The 23954-nt window shown below is 43.6% G+C and overlaps 1 protein-coding gene across 1 annotated transcript in view; it reads left to right on the forward strand.

The window, feature by feature from the left end:
* Window positions 1-23954, forward strand: part of LRGUK (leucine rich repeats and guanylate kinase domain containing) — a 96190-nt gene that overhangs the window by 53947 nt on the left and 18289 nt on the right. The window contains exons 13-15 of the mRNA XM_061166420.1: window positions 3511-3624; window positions 6345-6546; window positions 7240-7335. Of these exons, the coding sequence (XP_061022403.1) occupies window positions 3511-3624; window positions 6345-6546; window positions 7240-7335 (412 nt within the window). The remainder of the gene's footprint in view (window positions 1-3510; window positions 3625-6344; window positions 6547-7239; window positions 7336-23954) is intronic.

Consider the following 23954-nt stretch of genomic DNA (forward strand, 5'->3'; position numbering starts at 1 on the left):
TTTGGTGCTTTCTAATTGTTGTGACTCTACACACCATTTCAGCCAGTTGGTCTGCCCTGGACACGTACACAGCCTCAACCTTCCCCGGAAACATCGCTATGTGAGAAGTCCTCAGTCCCAGAGAGCTGGCAGGCAGGTCACTAACGCAGTTGGAAGCCCTCGACATTAGATCAGAGAAGATTCCTCATTTCTTTGAGGTCTGTGGCTTTCCTGAGTGAGGGTCACTACCCTGCTCTGGTCCCTTTCATAGGAGCTCTGGACACTTTTATTCAATTTAAACTTTATCCCCTGAAACCCTGATCATCTAGTCATTGGTAGTAATTCACAACAATCTTGTCTCTGAGTTCATTTCCTTAAAATAATTTATTTGTTCTTTTCTTGGCCCTTCACATGCAAAGCGAATCCTCACAGCCCTAGCGTGTTTTGTCTATCAAAGGTTCATGTTAATATCAATACATTATCCACCCATGACTTCAGTTAAAGAGTATCTCATATCTTCATCACTGCTGATAAATCTGTAAGCCTCTTATTCTCTTTTCAGGCATGGGCCTTAATTTTGTTTATCTTATCATCATCTTCTTTCTGTCACTAAATTAATCCTACACCACTTTTTTTTCCCCCTGAAGCCTAGTGAAGGACAGGATTAAGGACTAATCTCTGTTTCTGCCTTTGAAAGATTACCATCCAACCAGTGATGCTGTTACTGCTGCAGGCTCCCTCCTCTCTCCCCCCTGCTCCTTCATCTGTCCTTTCTCTGCCCCATCCTCAAATAACAGACCTGGCTTACACCTCAGTGCAGGCAATTGTGGAGCAGTTAAGCATAGGTCTGCAGTTGCTGTGAGTTTAATTTTGAATGACCAGCTTTACACATGGTACATATTTTCTCTTGCATTCACAGAGAAACCAAGTGAGAAAACCCTATAGTCCCTGGGCCATTTTCTCTCTAATCTTGTCAGAAGAACATCTTGGAAATTCTTTATGATTTTCTCTCTTAGGGCTATGTTTTAGAAGTTCAGTTTAATGTACCAAGGGTACTCTGAGACTTTTTATTTCTAAAAGCCATAATAGAAATCTGAGAAGTTATCTTGATACTAGTAAGAAGCATTCTCTTAGGACTCTTTGGGTTGAAAGACAACTAGTTCCCCACACTGCTGTTAATTTCTCGTGGTAGAGTCTGGGGCATTTTTTCTTGATTTAGTTCCACAGCTCTCAGTGCCCCCACGGGCTCCCCTGATGTTTCAGACCTTATCATGTCTGTAATCAAGTAAGTCCTACAGTTCCTAGTCTAAGAAATCACCATGCGTCTGTACTATATTTAGTCTTCTAGTTTTACTCTCATGACGAAAGTTCTTGTGTACTGGAGAAGCACTCACTTTTACTGCCTCTGCTAACATGCATGACTTCACTGTGATAGATATCATCATTGTTAACTTGAATTTTGTTGTTAAGATCTTTTCTTTAAAGGGAGCTTGAGGCTGTTTCGTGAAGAGAGACAAACCTAGAGAGGAGAAATTCACGACACCTCGTCAGCTGCACCAGTCACACCCACACACTCAGCCTCTGTACACAGAACCCCTCTACGGAACACTCCCCAGCCAGCCTGTCCCCTTCCAAGTCACAGTGCCCCTTAATGGACAACCCTGGCACACCCCACCCCTGCACACCTATTGTGGACAGTCACACCTCCCCACTCTGATGGGCACACGTAGACTAGCACACACTTCCGTATCCATTCCACACCCCCCAAAACACAGATCATCCCTCCGTGTGCCCACAGACACGTGAACCCTTCTTAAGGCCATATACACAGTCACTCACCTGCAGAGCGTCTTCTTCCCTGGTGGAAATAAGACCACAGATCTGGAGGTGTCTGAGATAAGATTATTGCTCTGTATGAAGAAATCACAGGCAGGAAGCCATGACAGGAGTATACCTCTCCAGAAGCTGGGGGACCACGCATCTCAATTCTTAACAAATCAGTTGAACAAGGCTTGTTTTATGTGCACAAGTACAATGCAAGATTTCTCCCAACCCTACCTTCTTCCAAAAGATGTTTTTGGGATCCACTTGTGTGCCCGTGGACACACAAGTAAGCAAACTCATAGTATACATCTGGAAAGTGATTCAAATACACGTTATAAAAACAGGGTGAGTCACAGTAAACAAGATAAAATATGTTATACCTGAAAAGAGATTCAGATATCTGTTTATCTGTGTGTGTGTATATATATATATATATATATATAATATAGATATTAAAAGGAAAGGAGTCATAGTGTTGATTACAAAGAACACAGTATGACACTGAGTGGGTAAAGTATTAAGGATATTTATTGTTGAGTCTTTAACTTTTAGGAGGTATAACATAAATTTCATTTGCTATGGGAGGGCTGTGGATTTTTCTCAGTGCCTGCAGCAGACACATGCCCCAGAGGCCCATCCCGCCTGAGGGACACCCGCTGTTTCATGGCCTTCCAACACTGCCCCCCCGACAGGTAGCCCACCCCCCATCCCCACGGATCTCCAGAACCTCCGGGCCAGGAGGCACAGGGTAGCATCAGAGACCCCCAAGCTGCTACTGTTTGTAATGACGGTGCTGGCTGTTGCTGGTCTTCGGTGGATGGGGCTCAGCCTTAAGAGTTTTCACTTCATTATTTATTTCAAAATCATGTATTGGAGGAGTCCTAGCGGCCAAGGATGTCCACATTTTTCTTCCTTCTGTTGTCATCAGCATACACCTTGTGGTTTAGTAAATATCATATCATCAAAGGAAAAGTCAAGACAATTTTGAGAGATGTTTCTAGTTCTTTTTTTTTTTTTTTTTCTTTCTTTTTTACACATGACTACAGTTTCAGAAAGAACTGGGCTTCCAGAATATAAAGAGAAGTCAGTATTTATACCTCAAATGTCTCGAGGGCACACACTATGCTGAATACATTTTGGGCAGTTCCAATAAAAAGCTGTGTTTATGAGGAAAAGCAGGAGGGGTCTGTTTTTCACAGCTTATCTCTGGATGCAAAGGTTTGAGGATGTGGCTGTAATTGACGGCCTTCAGGCTTATCTGGGAGAGCAAGGCCTTTGGGAATGGAAGCTTTGCGGGGAGAGCTGGTGCACTGGGAGAGCCAAAATGGCTGAGACACAAAGTGAACTATTAGTTTTGCTTTCTCCGTAATGAAGGTTTATAGCACACGTTTGGCAGGAAGTGGGTCAGTGAGCAGAATGATCTGTTTACCATAAGCTTCATTGCCTTCCCTCTCCTCTGACATTTGGTCAGCAGATTATCTCCAAAAGCCTTTTCTTTTTTTTTTTTGCCAGCTAGGAATTCTGAATGAAATTTCTCCATCACAGTTTGATATTAAGTTTCTTAAACCCATTGTCATCCTTATGTAATTGCTAATATTTGTAAGTTTTATGGACTCATATAGAAAGAAGACATCACGTCATTTAATTTATATTAAATTCCATGATGGCAGCTATTATTGGAAAGTCTTTTTACTTCTTCCCTTACAGGGGAAATTCATTCTAACCTATAATTATGGTAATCACAAGTACGGATTAAGTAGAGACACCATAGAAGGTATCGCGAGAGATGGCTTGGCAAGCTGTGTTCATATGGAAATAGAAGTAAGTACTTTCCATTCAATCAATTTCTTTTTAGTGTGTAAAACTGTGTATATATTTGGGACTGGGGAGGAGGCTATGGCGTGCAGGCAGCACACTTCTAGGCCTGAAAGGAATGCATACAAAAGGTGAGATTTGGGGGACATCCCTGGTGGTCCAGTGGTTGAGACTCCATGCTCCCACCGCACGAGGCTCAGGTCTGATCCCTGGTCAGGGAGCTAAAATTCTGCATGCCACATAGCATGGTCAAAAAGTTAAAAAGTAATAATTATGTGAAATTTTAAGTTTTTAATTATCTTAGCAAGATATAAATAATTCAACTGGCATTAGATAACAAGACATCACCCAAATGCTATGGAGTAAAACAGCCACTCAAGATTTATTTTCTGAGTTATTTCCTCTCTAAATTATCCCTTTTTCTTTTTAGAGCATGGTTCTCTGTTTCTATAAGTGATAGCAGAGAAGATGCTTCCCACAGGGTGTGAAGGTTGTTCCCTGTCCCCACAGGACAGTGGCAGGTCCCTGCTGTTGAGCTTGTCTCTCCCTTCTCCAGGGGAGATGCCTAGGGTAGGCTGGCATTTGATTTCAGCTGCTCACTGGTTACCATTTTCCATATTTTATTTTATTTTTTTTTTTAGCAATTTAGGCTTTCAGATTTCAGCAGATCTTTCTCTCTTCCCCATTTTCCCATCTTTCCACAGTGATCTTCTGGAGTTAGAATATACAGAAGCCTCTCTCAAATTGACTCCAGTGTAAAACCAGGAATATCCAACTCATTTGTTTTAAAAAATATGTAGTTATATTAAATACTTGAGATCTTCAAATACAGTTGATTTTTTTTTTCAAGTTACCTTCTCTGAACAGTGTAACATTTTTTTAGTCAGAAAGAAAAAAAAGTAATTAAAAGGATCCCATTAGACCAAACACTCAGAAAACAAAATCTAGGTAAGTCAGGTATTCCGTTACTATTGACTACCTCTCCCTTAAATTTTTTTCCTCTCTTGACTTTGAAAAGCAGGAGACTGTGATCCCTTTTTGGTCTTTTGTGTGGGTCTAGGAGAAGGAAATGGCAACCCACTCCAGTACTCTTGCCTGGAAAATTCCATGGATGGAGGAGCCTGGTAGGCTATAGTCCATGGGGTTGCAAAGAGTCGGACACGACTGAGTGACTTCACTTTCTTTCTTTCTATAGTTTCTTTTGGAGGAGGAAATGGCAACCCACTCCAGTGTTCTTGCCTAGAGAATCCCATGGACGGAGGGGCCTGGTGGGCTGCGGTCTATGGGGTTGCAAAGAGGCGGACATGACTGAGCAACTCACACACACACAGTCCCCACAAGGGCTTCCCTGGTGGCTCAGACAATAAAGGAATCCAGCTGCAATGCAGGAGACCTGGGTTTAATCCCTGCATCTGGAAGATCCCCTGGAGAAGGGAATGACAACCTGGCCTCATATTCCTGGAGAATCCCTTGGCCAGAGGAGCCTGGTGGGCTACTGTCCAGGAGATGAGTGTTGCCTCGCTTCAGTGAAAGTGTTCACGTTTCTTCCAGCTCATTAATTTTCCTAACTTTAAAACCCTGCAGTTCTTATCTTCCTGCAATTGATTGGTTGCTCATCCTTGAGAAGGTTCACTTTGTTTCTATGCTAATTAGCCAGAACAACAACAACAACAACAAAGACCTTTCCCAGAAAATGTCTTCCTTGAACAAGGCAGAAACAAAAAGTATGCATCTGAGTGCAGACACTCCCCAGCTCCAGTTGACTACGTTTTTCCATTTCAGTGGTTCTGAGTTCTGGCTCCTGTTTTACTTTTTTCCTCCCTGAGAGCTTCCTCCTGCTCATTGCCAGGAGGTTGAGTCTATAAACCAGGCTTTATTCCTGGTTCTTCCCAGCTAAATCATTTTTCCAAACTCTCCTTGTCATTGACTCTTTTAGACACTGTTGTTGTTTTTTTTAAGTCTCTGTTTCTTCCCCTTGAATTTTTAAAAACAAAGATTTTGAACACTGAGTTAAACTACTGATGGTTGGATTGAGATGGAAGGAACTTCAGAGTCCGTTTGAAAGAACTTCCATTTCACAGAGGAGTTGGCACAGAGTCACAGCAGCCAGCGAGCTGCAGTCCTGACCCAGGCCCCCGGTTCCTCAGAGCACTACTGCCTACCACTGCTTCCCTGCTTTGTGTGGGCTCCTGGTTACCAGGGTACCAGGAGCCTGGCCTTCCCATGCTCTGGGTACAGGCTGTGAGATGTAATAGGAGCCAGCCAACCGCCAGGCTGCTGATTTAGGAGCAGGAAGGGACCAAGCTGATGACAGAGGGGAAACAGAGGAGCCTTTCTCTCTGGTAAGATCTGTCTCCTGCAGCTGCAAGGATACCTTTTGAAAAGTAGAATTGAATTTGCTTTTCAGTTATAAATATGCAGTATTCTGTGAGCATACCTATTTGTCTCTAGCAATTTTCTTTTTTAACAGTCATGTTCCTTAGAACGGTTAAAGGATAACCAGGTAGGATGAATTCTTATTTTTCTAATGATAATGTAATATTTGATACACAGAGAGAAGTAATCCAATCCTGAGGTATTTGTAGGAAAATAATAGCTAATTATACAGAATAAACAAATTCTTCAGTACAACACTACTTATTAAACCTATGTTGTCACATATTTCCTAAATGATTTCTAAATTGTGTCTCTGTTTCTAATTTACTATCTTTTCCTTAAATACATAGGGTGTAAGAAGTTTAAAACATTCCTATTTTGAGCCTCGATATATCCTGGTGGTACCCATGGACAAGCAAAAATATGAGGGCTACTTGAGGAGAAAAGGATTATTCAGTCGTGCAGAGATTGAATTTGCTGTCTCCAGAGTGGACCTTTATATTAAAATTAATCAGAAATATCCAGGATACTTTGATGCAGTAATCAATGCAGGTCAGTAACTTTCAGCAAAGTTCTATTTTTGAAGTATAAGATCACTGGGGGAAAACCTGCTGCAAAGTATGTTCTTGTTGACTGAAGGCAGTTTCTTACGGTTGTAGGACTGAGGTTCTTGACTGCTGGCTGGCTGTCTGCCAAGGGTGACTCTCAGGTTTTAGAGACTGCTCTCGGGTCCTGTGCATGTAGCCCCCTCCACTTTCAGGGCAGCAACAGCCCATTAAGTTCCTCCTCATGCTTCGAGTGTCCTCACACTTCTCCAAACAGAAACCCTCCTTTTATGGGGAATCATATGATTAGATTAGGCCCACCTGGATAATCTCCTTTTTGATTAGCCCAAACTCATAAATAACCCAAATTATTTATTAGGATATTTTACTAGGATATTTATTATTAGGATAGTAAATTATTTATGAGGATCTTGATAAATAACCCTAATTACATTTGCAAAAGTCCCTGATGCCATATAACCTAACATAACCACAGGAGTCATCACTCATCAGATTCACAGGTTCTGCCCACACTCAAGGGGTGTGTGTGTGATTAAGCAAGGGCGAAGTGTCACTGGGTCTTAGAATTCTGCCTACCACGATATTCATGCAATTAGATCTAGCTAAAAAATTATTGCCATAGATTGGCTCTGTTTTGATATACGTCTGTTGCTAAAGTACCTTCTCTCCTCTGCTATAGATGATCTGGATGTTGCCTACCAAAAGCTGAGTAAGCTCATTAGAGAATACCTTGGATTTTCTGAGGTAACTGCCAAGAGTTTGGTTCCAACCACAGGTACGGTCCTGTCCCTTTCGTGTCAGAACTTATTTTGTGTTGAAAGGAGAACAAACCTATGGGTTGTTATTTGAGGACTCATCAACCAGGCTAATGCTAGTTCTTTTTTTTTTTTTTTTTTTTAAAAGAAACAAAATTTATTTGTATATTTGGCTGTGCCAGATCTTAGTTGTGGCATGCACACTCTTGGTTGTCACATGTGGGATCTGGTTCGCCGACCAGTGATCAAACCTGGGCCCCCTGCATTGGGAGCACAGAGTCTTAGACACTGGACCACCAGGGAAGTCCTCCAAAGCTGGTTCTTACTCTTTAATCCCTGCCCTTCCTCTGGTGTTACTGTCCCCACAAGCAAGCTGTGTGAATCAGCCCCTCTGGATGTGTCCGTCTGTTTGTCAGGGTGACCATAATGGATCTTAGAGGACTGTCCTTTAAGGATGTGCTGGGCAGTATCTTGCAGGCTGGTACTAGTAGATACAGGTCAGTCCCACAGTTCAGAACTCAGCCTTCTGGCAGTTTGGCTCCATAGGGGCTGGGGTGGTGTTCTGCCTGACAGCATTGTTCAGTCCAAGAGATTCTTTCCCTCTTTGTTTGCGCTGCTCTGGTCCTCAAAATGTGGCCCTCCAGAGTATAATGGAAGAGGATGTGAGCCTGGTCCTGGCCCTGCTGCCCCCTGGGACAGGCTGCTTCGCTGTTCTGAGCTTCAGTTTGCCTTCTTGTTAGATGGAGTTAATGCTCCCCACCTGCCTCACAAATCATGTGCCGCAAATAAAATGGGATATGTGAGTGCCTCTCCTTGGAATCTAGGAATTCTAAAGCCCTAACTTAGAATTTCAGTACATGAGTATTTTGAGACGTCTTTAACAGTTTTCCCCCAAGTCCACCTCGCACCCATTAGGATGGCTACCATGAGAAAAAAACAAAACAAAAAATAGAAAGTGTATTGGCAAGGATGTGGAGAAATTAGAAATGTAAAATGGTGTAGCTGCTATGGAAAACAGTATGGAGGTTCCTCAGAAAAGTTAAAAATAGGAACACCATCTGATCCAGTGATTCCACTGCTGGGTATATACCCAAAAGAACTGAAAGCAAGGTCTTGCACAGATGTCTTTACAGGTTCACAGCAGCATTATTCAGAATAGCCAAAAAGTGGAGGTGACCCAAGCATTCATTGGTGAATGAATGCATAACAAAATATGGTTTGTACATACAACAGAATATGATTCAGCCTAAAAAGGAAGGAAATTCTGACACCTGCTACAGCACGGATAAACCTTGAGAACATTCTGCTAAGTTAAAAAAGCCAGCCACAAAAACACATATACTGCATGATTCCAATTATATGAGGTACCCAGACTAGACAAATCATAGAGACAGAAAGAAGGAGGGTGGTTGCCAGGGGCTGGGAGAGAGGGAGGAACGGAATGTTGTTCAACGGTGTCAGAGTTTCAGTTTTGCAAGATGGAAAGAGTTCTGAGGATCGGCTGGAGAATGGTGTAGGTGTGCTTAATGCTATTGGACCATCCATTTAAAAATGGTGAAGATGGCAAATTTTAGGTTACATGTATTTTACTATTATCATCATCAAAGAATGCCCTCACGAAAGAAGTTCTTCAATGGACTGACCTGCATTCGTGCTTGTGCACGCTAAGGCGGTCAGTCGTGTGGTTCAGCCTTTGTGACCCTGCCTAGTCGGATCTTGCTGGCCGGGCTGTGTCCTGGCCAGCCAGCAGCAGGTCAGGTCACAGTTTTTGCCAAAGTTCAAACTGACTGTGTTGTTTTGCAACTCTACACACCCTCTCAAGGTGAGGTGCCCTTGGAATCCTGGAATCAGATTGGTGGGAAAATGGTAGCAGCCAACATACAATGACCAGCGTTTTCTTCCCGGGTGTGTCTCAGAGGAGACAAGTGATAGAAAATGCCAGAAGAAAGTGCAGGCTGTGAAAGCGGGCACCCCTGGAGGAGGGAAGGTTTCACTCAGTTCGTGGAGGGGCACGTCCAGTGAGGGGTGGGCAGTGTTCACCCTGCCTGACCGCCCCCTCTGCATCAGGCTCTGTTCTTTAGAAAGCTTCGCCTATCCAATGGTACCGTGTATCTCATGAGGCTTCCATGGAAGCTCCATGTAAGTTTCTCTTGAGGAAATATGGCTCCCTTTGCTTTAAATCTTTGCTAGCCAGCCCAGCAACCTCTGATGTTTAATTTGGTCCCCTGCGTGGACCTGTCCCTATGGGGCTGTCCCCTAGGTGAGAGCACCCTGCCCCATCCCTGCACCAGGCCCATCTCCCGTTGTAAATTAATAAGTTGGTGTCTCTGGCTTTTAAATCAGCCCCTCGTGGGTTGGGAGAACCGTGAGTCAGCCCCGTGAGCCTGAGCAGTTCCGAGCAACGGAGACCCAGCAGCACCGAGGGCACCTCTAAACTGTGACTGCCGAGCAGGACTTAGCACCAGGGTGATGGGGTGTGGGATGTGGCCACCCCCCCGACCCCCCACCAACACAGCTCATCTCGCTCTGCAGCCATCAGGAACACTGGTGACTGCAGTGTGCCATTTGGCAAATTAATAGACCAGATAATGTGTGCATAAGGAAATAGACTTCTGTTTTAAACGGTTTTATGAAACTCCATTTATTTGGACTAATTAGGTTAGACCTGTCTGATTTAATGAAAAGCATGACTTCTGGAATTTGGGAAAGTGTTCTCATTCTCTGATACATTTAATACCTGAAATTGGACTGTCCAGTTATTGACTAATAGAGTCCCAGCTTTTAATAGTAGATGGGAGGGTTTGTACTTACTATATCAAATCACTGGCCTTCATAGACCTCGGTTTTTCTGACAGGCTTACTATTTGGAAAATCATGTATTTTCTTTAGAAGCCAAACACTCTATATGATTTATGCAGTTCGTCTGCAGAAGAAGGTATTTTTTTCAGCTGATGGTTTAAGGATAAATTTGCACATAAAGTGATTTTGTGGAGGCCAAATATTAGTCAAGTATTTAAAAATTCTAATTAACACAGTCCTCATTAAGAAGCTTATACATTGTCTCTAGTGGCCCGAGAGTGGAGCCAGCGGCCCCTCTGAGTCTCCGGGCGGCGAGGTGCGCGCCAGGGAGCGTGGAGCAGATGGTAACAGGTTCACTGCGGGAAAGCAAGGCCTCGCCATAATCACCTTAAGATGAACCTCGTGACTCCCTGAGAAGGGTCCAGAGCACCAGAAGGGTCACTGCCACAGGCTCGGCTGGCTCACAATTCTCGGCCTCCCTTCTGAGCTAGGTCACTCTGAGTTAAAGTTCTGTGGTTTAGGTATATCTATATAAAGACTTTCCTTACTTTCATGCTTGTAAATGGAATCCCGAAAAGCAAAACTCCATAATTTTAGTACAGTGGAATCACTTTCATGTATAATTGAGCTGTCAAAGGTAAGAAATTGAAATTAAAAATATTTAAGAGTCTATGAAGCCAATTTTGCCTTAGCAATTAAAAAATTGGACTGGAAAGAGGAAACCTCAGTTTTGCATTCAAACTTTCACCAATAATCATTAATTTGATTAGCACTCCCATTTCTAAGAAGCAAAACCCAAAACAACTATATATAATATTCTGGAACACGTTAAAATCTGTTCTTCCAGAGCTGAGGTTTTCCACAATGGGCCTGAACTGTCCATCTGTACTGTCAGCTTCACTGTGCACTGCAGACAAAAATCTGATGGCCAATGGTGTTTTCATAGAAGCAGTGATCCTGTGTCAATGCAAACGGAAAATGATTGCCAAACATTTGAATTGCTAATACATACCTTTATCTTTAGTAATTTCATGTTACTAATTTGTACTTGAGAATGCAATTTTAAATTCTACACTTAATGATGTGAAAGTGGAATGAAGTAAAGAAAGTAAGTCCAATTTTTATCAGTTCTGAGTATAGCAGCCCATCAGCCTGGACCCACAAGTGCAAACCTTCACTGGAGGAGAGACTAATTCAATTTTCATTTAATGTGTGTAAATATAAAATAATAACTTTGGGCACAGAGTAATTGTAAACCCTCAAGTTCTTTAGTTGTTCTGTCTCTCCATCATGTCCAACTCTTCCCCACCCCATGGACTGCAGCACACTAGCCTTCCCTGTCCTTCGCTATTTCCTGAAGTTTGCTCAAATGCATGTCCATTGAGTAGATGATGCCATCCTGTATAAATTAAGGTACCCAACAATACAGGTAATATTCATTTCTAAACCAGGGAGGTTAAAAAAAAATCCTGAGTAAACAATATAATGTGTATAAAATAAGGGAAAACTCACTATATTCACAACCCAGTGTATGTGGTTTGTTTTGTCTCTTTACAAGTGATTTCTGGAATTGTCAGTACTTCCAGTAAAGCTTTTAAAAAGCTGATCCAACCACCACCCTGAGTTCTCACTACAGAGATCATAAAACAACATTTTATTTGAAAATCATTATTCAGAATTCTGACTAATGATAGAGAAAAATGATGATGGCGATGATGAGTCTAGCAAGGGGAAAACTGAGCAATTTACTAGTCCATAAAGTGGTGCCTTTATCTCTAATGAGGGGCCTGGTATCATTTGCCAAGTTATATGAACGGTTAAATTGTGAAAGTGGGGCAGAAAAATCTTATTGGAAACCAGGAGGGCTCAAAGAACATTGGATTTCACCATTCTTAGAATTTTCTATTTTTTAAAATACTTTTTATTGTGGTTAAAACATGAAATTTGCCATCTTAACCATTTTAAGTGTATGCCTTAAAGGTATCATTTATATTCACAATGTTGCAAACCATAATTACTACCTATTTTAACTATTTTTCATCACCCTAAACAGAAACTTTATACCCGTTCAACAATAACCAACACCCCACCCCTGGGCCCTGGTAACCTCTAATCTACTTTCTGTCTCTATGAACCTGCCTGTTCTAGATATATTTTTTAGCTGTTGTATTTTATTTTAACCTTGTTTCTTGACTAAGTTCATATTTTAATTTATAACTGGTATAAACTAGGATGTTAAGAATGATGAACAGGGCAGCCCCTCAGAAAATTTGCCCACGTGGCAAAATTTTCCTTGATCCCCTTCTCCTTCCGGTCCCTGGTTACCTCTGACTTGACTGGATGCACGGGGTGCACACCCAGACTAGGAGGTTCAGAGAGAACCCGGAGTGGTCTGAACGCGTCCCGCGTTGTGGCAGGAGAGGGACCGGTGGCCAGGAGCCCAGTAGGCTCCTGGAGATGGACCACTCTGGGCTCCCCTCAGAGGTCTGATTTGGTTTGGCCTCTGAGTAGCCAGTCTCCCCCAAGGTCAGCTGAGGCGGGTTTCTTGAAGGCTGTTCCAGACTGGAGTGCCGCCTCTGACCACTAGCCTTTCAGAGCCGTGTCCTGAGGACTGGGTTACAGTGACCCATGGGCCACCAGAATACACCAGGGGTCCTATCCTGAACGAGTGCCTGCTGAGGTGATTGTGTCCAGGAGACCAGACTCACGTGTGCTCTCATGCAGGTGACTGAAGAAGGCAACCCCTCTCTGCAACATCGGCACGGATGTTGGCCTCTGAGAGTCACCTTTGAAGCCAGGGTGGACCTGGTGGGAAGAGGTTGCCCTGGGGGGGGAGGGGGTGGAGTGGAGATGGGGTAGCAGCTTGGACGGTGGAGCCTCAGGTGCCATGTCCCTGAGCCATAGTGCATTGTGGGATCCCACTGGATCTATTCTTTCCTTCCTCCCTCCATTCATCACTCACTCACTCACATCACTCACTGAGTGTCTACTGAGCTTCTGCACCATGCTAGGTACTCGTCACAGAGCTCACAATTTCCTTATGGGACAAGGAAAAAAGGCCACTGAACAGGGAAACCAATCAGACTTGGTCTGGCTTAGCTGTCCATCCTCTAGTTTCTACTGTGAAAAGCAGCATTGACCTCTAAGCTGGTGAAATGAAAATGTCATTCATTTAGAAAATATTCTGGCCCATTCTCAGACCTGAATATAAATGTCAGTTCTGTGAAGAAGCCTCTTCATGTTTATTCATAAACATTTATGCTTTCATTTGACTAAAAATTACTCTGCATGCTCAGTCGTTTCAGTCGTGTCTGACTCTTTGCGACCCCATGAACTGTAGCCTGCGAGGCTCCTCTGTCCATGGGATTCTCCAGGCAAGAATACTGGAGTGAGTTGCCATTTCCCCTTCCAGGGGATCTTCCCAACCCATGAATCAAACTCGCGTCTCTTATGTCTCCTGCATTAGCGGGCAGGTTCTTTACCACTAGCACCACATGAGAAGCCCCAAAATTACTCTGATTCCATTAAATAAGAGAATTCTACACACTTAGTATACCAAGGAGGAAGGATCGTTAAATTCTTCTATATGTGTAATTTTATTCTTTTCAAGGTCCTGTGTGCATCAACAAACCAAGGAAAGATATTTTTGGTTATTAATTTCTAAAGTTACATTGTTGCATTTGTTAAGATGTTTTTTAGCTAACTTCTTTTTATGTTAAAGCAGGAGCTCCCTCTAGCAAGAAGACTGCCTCTGGGGTGCCAGCACACTTGGTTCCATCCCCAAGGCGCTTGGCGAAACTGCAAGCGGATGGCCAGGTAACAGAGCATCTCTCTGGAATGCAGATCCCCACAAAGATCCCTGAAAATCAGAGCCTAGCTCCCTCCCAGAACCAGGAGCTGACTCAGGAGGGAGCAGCCCCTCAAAAGGGGCTTTCTCCCGAGAGCCAGGTCAGCACTGAGCCTCCTGCAGAGCCCAGCCCGTCAGCGCCTGGTCTTCCCCAGAAGGCCCAAGACTTATCCCCAAACCGGAAGGAAGCCGATGCTCAACAATCAGCTCTTTCTTCAACAACAGCAACCACAAATCTGCCTGAGAACGAGGCCCGGACATCCGGGGTGAAAGCAGGTGAAGAGGGGCAGCCTGCCACCACTCCTTCCCAAGGGCCTCTTCAGCATCCTGACCCACCACCAGCCCAGGGCCCTCAGCTGGCTCAGGATGAAGAATCAGGGGAGGCCGGGGTAAGCCCCAGCAGCCCTCCCTGTTCTGAACTTCCACAGGGACCTGACCCAGCATCCTTCGGCCCCCAGGGAATCCAGGAAGCGGAAACCGGGTCAGCCAGCCTGCCAGCCAACAGTTCCCATCATGATCCTCCCAGAGATCCCTCTGGCCCTGACAAGGTTATGCCTGGACCACCTCCGGGAGACTCTCAAGAACCTTCCAAGGAGGGAGTCCCCAAAGCGGAAGTTGCCCGGGTCGACACACCTTACCCAGAAATGCCACATCCCCAGGACTCAACAGATACCCCACAGACCCAGGACAGGGGGGACCCCATGACTCTGACTCCCAGAAGCTGGCTGGCTCCCACCAGGCTGCCCCAGCCCCGGGTCCTTGCTCCGTTCCAGAGTCGGAGGCCCACGCCCAAACTCCTGTCACCCGGCAGGGACGAGCCCCTCGGAACAGCCTCAGATCAAACCGTGACTTCCTCTCCCAGGCCCCTGCTAGCTCAGGACGAAGACCCCAGTAAACTTCCTCTCATCGGCTCCCCCCATTCCAAACAGCCCGCCAACCCGAGCCCCCATCAGGGCCCCAGCCCCCAGCAGGTCCAGGAAGAGAAAGTCCGGGAGGTGAAACTACCTCTTATCAATCCTCCAGTGCAGGAGCCATCAGCTGCCCCCCACCCACCCCAGGAAGGGGAGACCCACTTAATCAAGCTCCCCCGAATTTCCACTCCTTTCTCAGAACAGCTGCCTCAGAACATGGCTCCTTCTGATTCGAGGTCTGCCAAGGAAAGGCAGACTCCCAAGGCAGGCCACTCCTCCAGCAAGAAGATTCCAGATACGCATGCCTCACCCCAAAACCACGAGCCAGGACAGCCCACAGGAGCTAGGAAAAAAAAACTTCCTGGCCACAGAGAGACAGCTAAAGGGCCCGCACACCTGGAAAGGGCGCCACCTGGAGGCCACCGTGCAGCCTTGCAGCCAGAATCCCAGAGGAAGCCAACCCCCCTCAAGCCCCCCAGACACCCCAACCCCAGCCTTCCCCGGAGCCCTCAAGGGAATCGGAGAGGAAAAGTCCAGACACCAGACATTCCTGAACCACCCAACACTGAGCCAGTGCCTAAAGAGGCCCAGGTCCAGGAAGAGAAAAGGGGAAACGTACTTCATTCCAGGAAAAAGGTCGATGCCAACCTCCCTGCAGATGACCTGGTTCAGAAGGGAGCCAGGTCAAAGAAAGGACCAGCTTTGAAAAGACAGGATTCTGGAGGATTATCTCAAGAAAACACAACTACCCTCAGTGGTGATCAAGCAACTCCAGAAGGTCAACCCCCTCACAGGAGAACCCCCCAGAATGAGGAGGTCTCTGCAGAGTCAGTATCGGAGGGCTCTGCTGCCTGCGAGCATCGGAGGAGAAAAAAAGAGGATCACAGAAGGGATAGGTCTCAGACAGGAGAGACTTCTTCGGATCCCCCAGGGCAGGACGGCATGGCCCCCATCCAGCAGCCTGTCAAAGACACGCAAGCCGAGCAGGGAGCCAGCCAGACTGGGCCAAGCTCTGTCCAGAGGGACCGTGCTTCCAGGCAGCAAACCAAAGAGAGAGGCACCTGGAAACACAGGGGAGCCCCAGGGAACACCAGCCCGGCTGCACCCCAGAACCAGGCATCTGCTGGGGAGCAGGGCAACTGGAAGGGAAGGCTTCGAGCTCGGGGCAGTCAGAGCACCAAGGTGTGAGCCGTCCCGGGGCCACCAGGTTGTTGACATCTGTGCCCCCTAAAGCCATGGAAAGCTACAGTCAGGGCCCTACAGTCTATATAGCAGCTTCCTCCTGCAACCCCTAGTCAGTGTAGCTGGGAAGGCCTACCACTGGATTCTTAGAAGGCAGCCGATCTATACACTTCAGTATCTCCTTTGAGGCTTGCCATCGCAGCCTGGAAAAGCAGCCCTGTGGTGGTGGGGTACGCCAGCAAGTGGTTCCCCCGCTCCAGCAGATAGAGCAGGTCTGAAGGGTTGGTATCAGCAAAGATGCTTTGTGTCCAGACTTACATGAATTCCAACATGATTGTAGGCTCTGTCTGAAGCAGTGCCTTATAGCCACTAAGTTTTCTTTTGTTGCTGTTCTTCAGTCGCTCAGTTGTGTCCAACTCTTTGCAACCCCATGGACTGCAGCACGCCAGGCTCCCCTGTCCTTCTTCATCTCCCGGAGTTTTCTCAGACTCACGTCCATTGAGTCGGTGATGCCATCCAACCATCTCATCTTCTGTTGCTCCCTTATCCTTTTGCCCTCAATCTTTACCAGCTTCAGGGTCTTTTCGAGTGAGTTGGCTCTTTGCATCAGGTGGCCAAAGTATCGGACTTTCAGCATCAGTCCTTCCAATGAATATCCAGGCTTGATTTCCTTTAGCATTGACTGGTTTGATCTCCTTGCAGTCCAGGTGACTCTCAAGAGACCTCTCCAGCACCACAATTTGAAAGCATCAATTCTTCGATGCTCGGACTTCTTTATTGGGAAAATTCAGTCTAGATTAGCAAATTCTCACGCTTGTTGCATTATCAAGGGTTCAAAAGCAAAAAGAACTCTGAGAAAGGAATCCTTTGTAGTTTCTTGGTCTCTCCCACAAACATTCCAATCCCACAGGTTTTTTACATTCGTGACAAGTGATCGAGTGCTTCAGATTTGTATTGGCATGTACTGCCTGAAACTGACTTTATTTGAAATGAACACCTTCTTTCTCTCTTTGAACTGGAGCCCCATGTAAATTAGCCCATGCCTTCATTATGCCTAACCAGCTGGCTAAAAGAATTAGGAGGGAGAAAATTGAGGCAAATTGGTTTTTTGTTTATCTGTTCATACCATCAGGATTCTTTTGCTGGCAAGTGTCAGGAATCGAACCTGAGCCAGCTTACACAAATCTATCAGAAGGGAGGGGAATATCTCACAAAGCCAAACTGGGGAGGGCAGAGCGGCAGAAGAACCTCAGAGAGACTGGGGAGCATTTCAACACATCCAAAACTCGTCATCTCCAGGATTTTCATCATCTACTGGACTCTTGTCATCTCCTAGACTTCTGTCATCTCCAGGACTCTTCCCATTTCTCATCTCTGTTTTTGCCTCCATGCTGGCTTCATTCTCTATAACATAAATGACTCTAAATCAGTTTCTGCACTTGGCAGGAAATATGACCATCAGTCACTCCTAAAATTTACATTTGGTTTTACATCTGGCAGCTCCCACTATCAGGGAGGGATTAGCTCAGGTGCCCCTTGATCCAAAGATTACAATATACATATATATTTTTTCTTTTTTTTTTCTTCAGGGATGTTCTCTGGCCCAATGTGAGTCAGATGCTCATTCTTCAGCCTGTCTACTCTGGCTGGGGACAGGGGCACATTTAGATATACTCAATAAGTTCCTTTCTGTGAATCCCGTCATTCACATGAAAGAGAATAACTAAGCAAAGCAGCCAGTCTAAGATCTGACTGAAGAATTTACAAGACAGTCAGTGAGCACTCTTACTGTATGTTTGATATCATACTAAACTGTGTCTGGTATCCCATGTTTTAAAAATGTCATTGATGACTACGTTACCTGTAGCCTGTATAAATATGTCTGTATCTTATACAAAAGGCATGTCTTAACCTTAACACATATCCCCCCAAATTGTATGTAGGTCAAGTGTTATTTCAAGTGCAGTAGAGAAAATTGATATTTTTTACAATCCATGGTTCAGGACTCCTCTTGTATGATGAAGAGCCTGTGATATACTAATAATTACCCTCGGATTTATCTGATTTGTCCAAGATGAAATTAATAAGGTGAATTTTTTTTAACATATCATAACTTATTTTTATGAAGTTAGTTCAAGTCCTCTGACAAGCATGGATTGAGTACTTCATATATGCCAGACACTTTGATAGTTTCTACATAGAATGAGATGATGAGGACACTTCAAGGAGCTCTGTCTCTTATCAAGGGAGACAGATAAGAGGGTTCATTACAACACCGTGTGATTGGGGCAGCTGGAGGCCCTGCAGCATGCAAGGGTAGGTTTAGCACCAAATAGAGAAGAAAACTCATTAACTTTTCCAGAATGTCACGAGAAGAATACTAAGGAAGGACACTGATTCAGCCTGGGATGTGAGAACTGGATGAGAAAACATTTCCAAGAGGAAGTTACCCTTCAGCTAAGTCCTCAAGGTTGCAGAGTAGTCAGCAGACTGACAGGAGAGGAGGGAAGTTCTTTCAGAAGGGAACAGCATATGCCTGAGCTTGGAGGTAAGAGCAGGCATGGCATCTTCTAAGGACCCAAATGTCAGGAGAGCTGTAGGTATATGTAGATATTTATAGATCCAAAGGGCACTCCGTGCTATGCTAGTGAGCCTGCAGCTTGATCTGTTAGAAAACGATGGGGAACCATTGAATGGTTACATGTTTTATCTTAGGGGGCATCTAGTCAGCATAAAGGATCACTTTAAGGAGGGTGATACAGATAGCCGGAACAGTGACTGGAAAGCTGTTGAGTTAGTCCTGATACGATGCTAAGGGGCTGAAACAAGGCACATCATTGAAGGAGTGGGCAGATTCAAGATATTTGGACTGGATGTAGGGGGAGTACAGACTGTGAAAGAGAGGAAGAAAATCAGGATAAGCACCCATTTTTTTCTGACCTGCATTTTAGAGGCACAAATACCTCACTTAGGTAAAAAAACGTTAGAAATTGATTTGGTTTCCTCCTTGAGCAGCTGTTTTGGAGGCTCATTAAGGAATTCGGGACTGCATCTTCATTAGGGCTCTAATGCAAAATAAGATGCCAAGTTTCCCATCTTCTAAATTGGAAGAAGCTCTAGCATCCTTCCCTAGGGTCCATGATGGTGTCCGGTTTGTGTTTTGGTCGTATAGACGTCTCTGAGTCAGTGCAGTGGGATATTTTGTCTGTGGTTCAAGGAAATGAGTAGAAAAGATTGTCATCTCCTCTCTCAGTGTGAGATTTTTAACAGCTGTTATTGATTTTCTTGGCATCAGGGACACTTCTGCTTTTTAATCATAGAATATAAATATTTAAAAATTGTCATTTTCCATCTACATTTACAAACAAAGTTCATATCACTTTCATTTGTTTTGTGCCTTAGCAAAGTGATTTTTATGGGGGAAAAAAAACAAGGCTGTGGACTTTGGTCTCTCTATTAGCTAATACAATCCTCAGCTTTTTAGAAGAAGTCTGGTACCTAGTATTCAAATCAACAGAGGTAATAGTTCCACTGGGTGCCAAGAGCCTTCTTCAAATATTTAAAGAGCTAAATCAGTTATTTCCAAATCTCACAAGATAATTGGGCAAATGGGTAATTTGGCAATTTACAAAAGAGGGAATAAAAATGGACGAAAACTTATGTCAAAAGGTATTTAACTTTTTCACTGTCACCGTAAGTCAAAACAGATATTTTGGGGGTACCAAAATGGCAAAGATGGAAAACGAATGAATGGCTAGTCTTGGTGAGGCTGAAGGTAAATGCACTTTCAGTTTCATCACTAAGAAAGTAAATGGGCACAACTTCTGTGGAGGCAGCTTCACAGCGTCTGTCAAAGCCTTCACATGTTGCATCTCTTTAACCTAGCAATTCTAATCCAAGAATTATTGTGAGGAAATAATTTATGCACAAGGATATTCATTTTAATGTCTTTGTAATAAAATCTGGAAAGAATTTAGCCAAAATGGGATTACAAAAATAAGCTATGGGCAAAAAGTTCTGGTACAGCTGTATGTTGCCATTATAATCATGTTGTAGAAGAATTGTGGAAGAGGAAAATATCTGTTACATATTAAGAAGAAAAAGGTGGCGCTAGTGGTAAAAAACCCGCCACCCAATGTGGGACATGTAAGAGACGTGGGTTCGATCCCTGGGTTGCGAAGGAGGTTTCAACCCTCCAAAGGGTTCCCCCCTGGAGGAGGGAATGGCAACCCCCTCCAGTATTCTTGCCTGGAGAATCCCCATGGATAGGGGAGCCTGGCAGGCTACAGTCCACGGGGTCGCAAAGAGTCAGACACGACTGAAGTGACCTAGCATGCACACACAAGAAGGAAGCAGGTTGAGGAGGTATTGCTAGTATGGTTTCAGTTGTCAGCTCTGGATTGTTACATTGTGGGTAATTTTAATTTTCTCTTTTATGCTTGTTAGCATTTTATAAATTTTCTACAACAAACCTGTGTTTATTCAGAAATAATTGTATAGAACTAAATTCCCACACCTGAAAGGCTGTCCTATGGAAGCAGCCCCCTAATGTTCTATTTCAATTCGACATAATGAGAACTTTCTAGGACTCAGAGTCATGTCCAGAGGAGCAGACAGGCTCTTCTCAGAACTTAGATGCTCTGTGATGGGAATCTTACAGAAAGCCTCCCAAGGCTGGGTGGTTAGTTGGACTGGATGAATGTAAGGTTCCTTCTATAATCTCTGATCTGTTCATTACAACTGGCTCTCCGTGCTGGCTCTTGACGAACCCAGTGGCCTCTTTTATCAAACAGCTTAATGCTAGAAAATTGCAGTTCATATTCACTAGATCAGTGACTTTCAAACTTTTCCAGTCCAAAACCTGTATCTAGGAGTATAACTCATGATCACAACCTACATAGAAACACACCTATAGGAAACAAATGTATAATGAAATACCTTCACTGTGGCAATAAAGTCTGGTACTTCCTATTCTACTCAATCTTCATTTTTTAAATCGCTACTCATGACCTACTCAACTGATTTCATAATTTAGTCTGCAGCCTGCAGTTTTTGAAAGACCCTGGGCTGAGTGCTCTGGAGCTTTGCTGTGGGGCTGTTCTCAGAGGCCAACCAACCAGATGCTTCTCTGCTCAGGTTGTCTTCGGGTGAGGAGGGATGGACTGGCACGATTTATACTGAATTATTTTCTGTGACAATGGAAGGATTCAGTGTATTAGCTGTTACGCTCTTTGTCAGTGTTAGGGCTCTGGATAAGGTATACTGAAACTTTTTATGCATAGTGTAAAGTCTTTATGTTAAGCTGAAAAAAAATAATCTTGCTCAATAGCATTTTAACAACTAAGTCCTTAACTGGTCGCCTTACCTTTTGCTCCATGACAACACTGAAGGCCACCTTGTTGCTATAAAGGTTTGTCCAGATCATAGTGTGTCTGTAAATGAATGTAATTACTTGCTTGAAAGTATTAGTCGCTCAGTTGTGTCCAACTCTTTGAGACCCCCGTGGACTGTAGCCTGCCAGGCTCCTCTGTCCATGGAATTCTCCAGGCGAGAATACTGCAGTGGGCACCCATTCTCTTCTCAAGGGGATCTTTCCCGCCCAAGGATCGAACCCAGGTCTCCTGCATTGCAAGCAGATTCTTTACCAGCTGAGCCACCTCAATTAATTGCTTGGTTCAACTTAAAGATAATCATTCCAGAAATCTTATTTCTTTAGTGACCAGGCATTCAGAAAAGAGAATAAGAAGAGACTGTTTCTTTGTGTTGATGATAAATAATGTTAGACTGCCAAAGGTTTCATCTCAAAGGTGACTATGAGAAAGCAGTCCTGATTAGCAGAAGCTGGAGATCTTTTGTTTGTTTTTTAAGTTTGTAACCTTAGAAATCCATGATTTCAGAAAACATTTGAGTCAAAATTATCATTGGAAATTCCAGTTCCAGTGCAATCTAGCTGTGTGACCTTAGGCCAATTACAAAGCTCTCATGTATAAAATGGAGATACTAGTAGTATCTGTTTGCAAGATTATTGTGAGGATTAAGTGAGCTAATATATTGAAAAATACCCAGAACAATGTCTGGCACATAGTAAGTACTTATATGCTTGTTTGTACATTAACATGTAAGCAGCAAAGATTTTTTTCTAATATCTTCTTATCCTCAATTGGAAAGGACAACATTGTTCAAACTAGGTGGAAATATTTGGCAACTGATGTGGTTTTCTCATGTGGTTTTCTCATAGGGCTTTCCAGGTAGCTCAGTGGTGAAGAATCTTCTGCCAGTGCAAGAGACTCAGGGTACACGGGTTCAATCTCTGGGTGGGGAAGATCCTCTGGAGGAGATATGGCAACCCACTCCAGTGTTCCTGCCTGAGAATCTCATTGACAGAGGAGCCTGGTGGGCTACCGTCCATAGGGTCGCAAGGAGTCAGACATGGCTAAGTGACTTAACACGCATGCACACACAGAAAAGATTTGTAATAGCACCTGAAACATAGTGTGCTCAGTAAATGTTATCTATTTTTTTTTTTTGCCATTATTATGTCATTGATAATATCAAAGGCATTTATGTTCCACGTTTCAGGTTGGTTCAATCGTAAATGCCATCAAGGTATATGATTGAGGGAGAAACTACCAGACAGTGGGTATTTTGGTTTCTCTTTGTGGTAAATTGAAGCAAAGACTGGCTTCTATGAGCTACCAGATCTAAAGTCCCTTAGTTTACAGGGACAAAGATAGGAAAGGTAAGAAATAAAAGAAAGATGTATTTGCTTGAGAAGTGACCAATGAAATAACGTCTTTGAAAATGTTGTTCTTCAAGGATGAGCCCTTGCAAGCAGAGACCACACTTAGTCAAGGTGGGATGTAGGACTGAGCAGAAATCACATCAGAAATTTAGTTCTCAAACATTTTGCTCCAAGGAGAGGAAACCTTGAATCTGTGTTCAAGCTTCCTGCAGGTTTTTATCCTATTTCCTGCCAGCCATAGCTACTCTTTCCTTCTCCTCTCCTTTTCCCAAATACTATACACATCTAGATTTTATTCATAATTTCCACTCTTGAATTTATCTGCTCTACATTTTATCTCCTTCAAAGTGTCATTTGACTACTTCCTGGTAAACTCATCCATTTAAAAAAACCCTGAAATTCAGGGTAATGTTATTATGTGTTTCATTTAGGACATTCTGGATACAGTGTCCAAATACTGAACCCATTAGTTCAACTCTGCTGAAGATATTTCAAAGTATGGAGTTCAGTGGATAGAAGCATTCTTTTTGTACCTCATAATTTCTGTCTTAGAAGATACAGTCACATGCTTTCTTTTATGATGTAAAATCTGTTCTCTGTTTAAATAACTGCTTATTCCTTTGATTGGACACTAAGGAATTTAGCACTTTACTGTTAGAATAGTTTAGTACAGTATTCATTTTATCATGTATAACATGAACATTATTACTATATTTCTAGACTCATAGCTTACTACAACAAAAGCTTATTTTGCTATGGAAAATTATTATGGATATTATGTGAAGTGATTGTTTTTCTAGTTGCAATTATTCCTTTCTCAGAAGAACTGATAGACGAGACTTTTAAGATTTAAATCTGTCCTGGAAAAAAATGGCTTCTTTCAGCCCCACTGGTTTTATGTTAATACTTTCTAATGCACTGAGCAATTTTCCACTACAAATTGTGTGCTAGCCTATTAAAAATAAATAAATATTTTAAATTGTGTAGCAGATTATTGCGCTTTAATTTGTTTCTGGTCCTTTATATGGTTACATATTTCAGCATTGAAACTTTCACAGAGATTTTTGTAGCTATTTGCATGTTACATATGTATATGTATTTAATCATGGTAGGCATATATTACTCTTGCTAATTAAAAAAAAAAAAAACAAAAAACCT

Source organism: Dama dama, chromosome 18 (assembly GCF_033118175.1).
Source record: "Dama dama isolate Ldn47 chromosome 18, ASM3311817v1, whole genome shotgun sequence".
In the NCBI taxonomy this organism is placed as follows: Eukaryota; Metazoa; Chordata; class Mammalia; order Artiodactyla; family Cervidae; genus Dama; species Dama dama.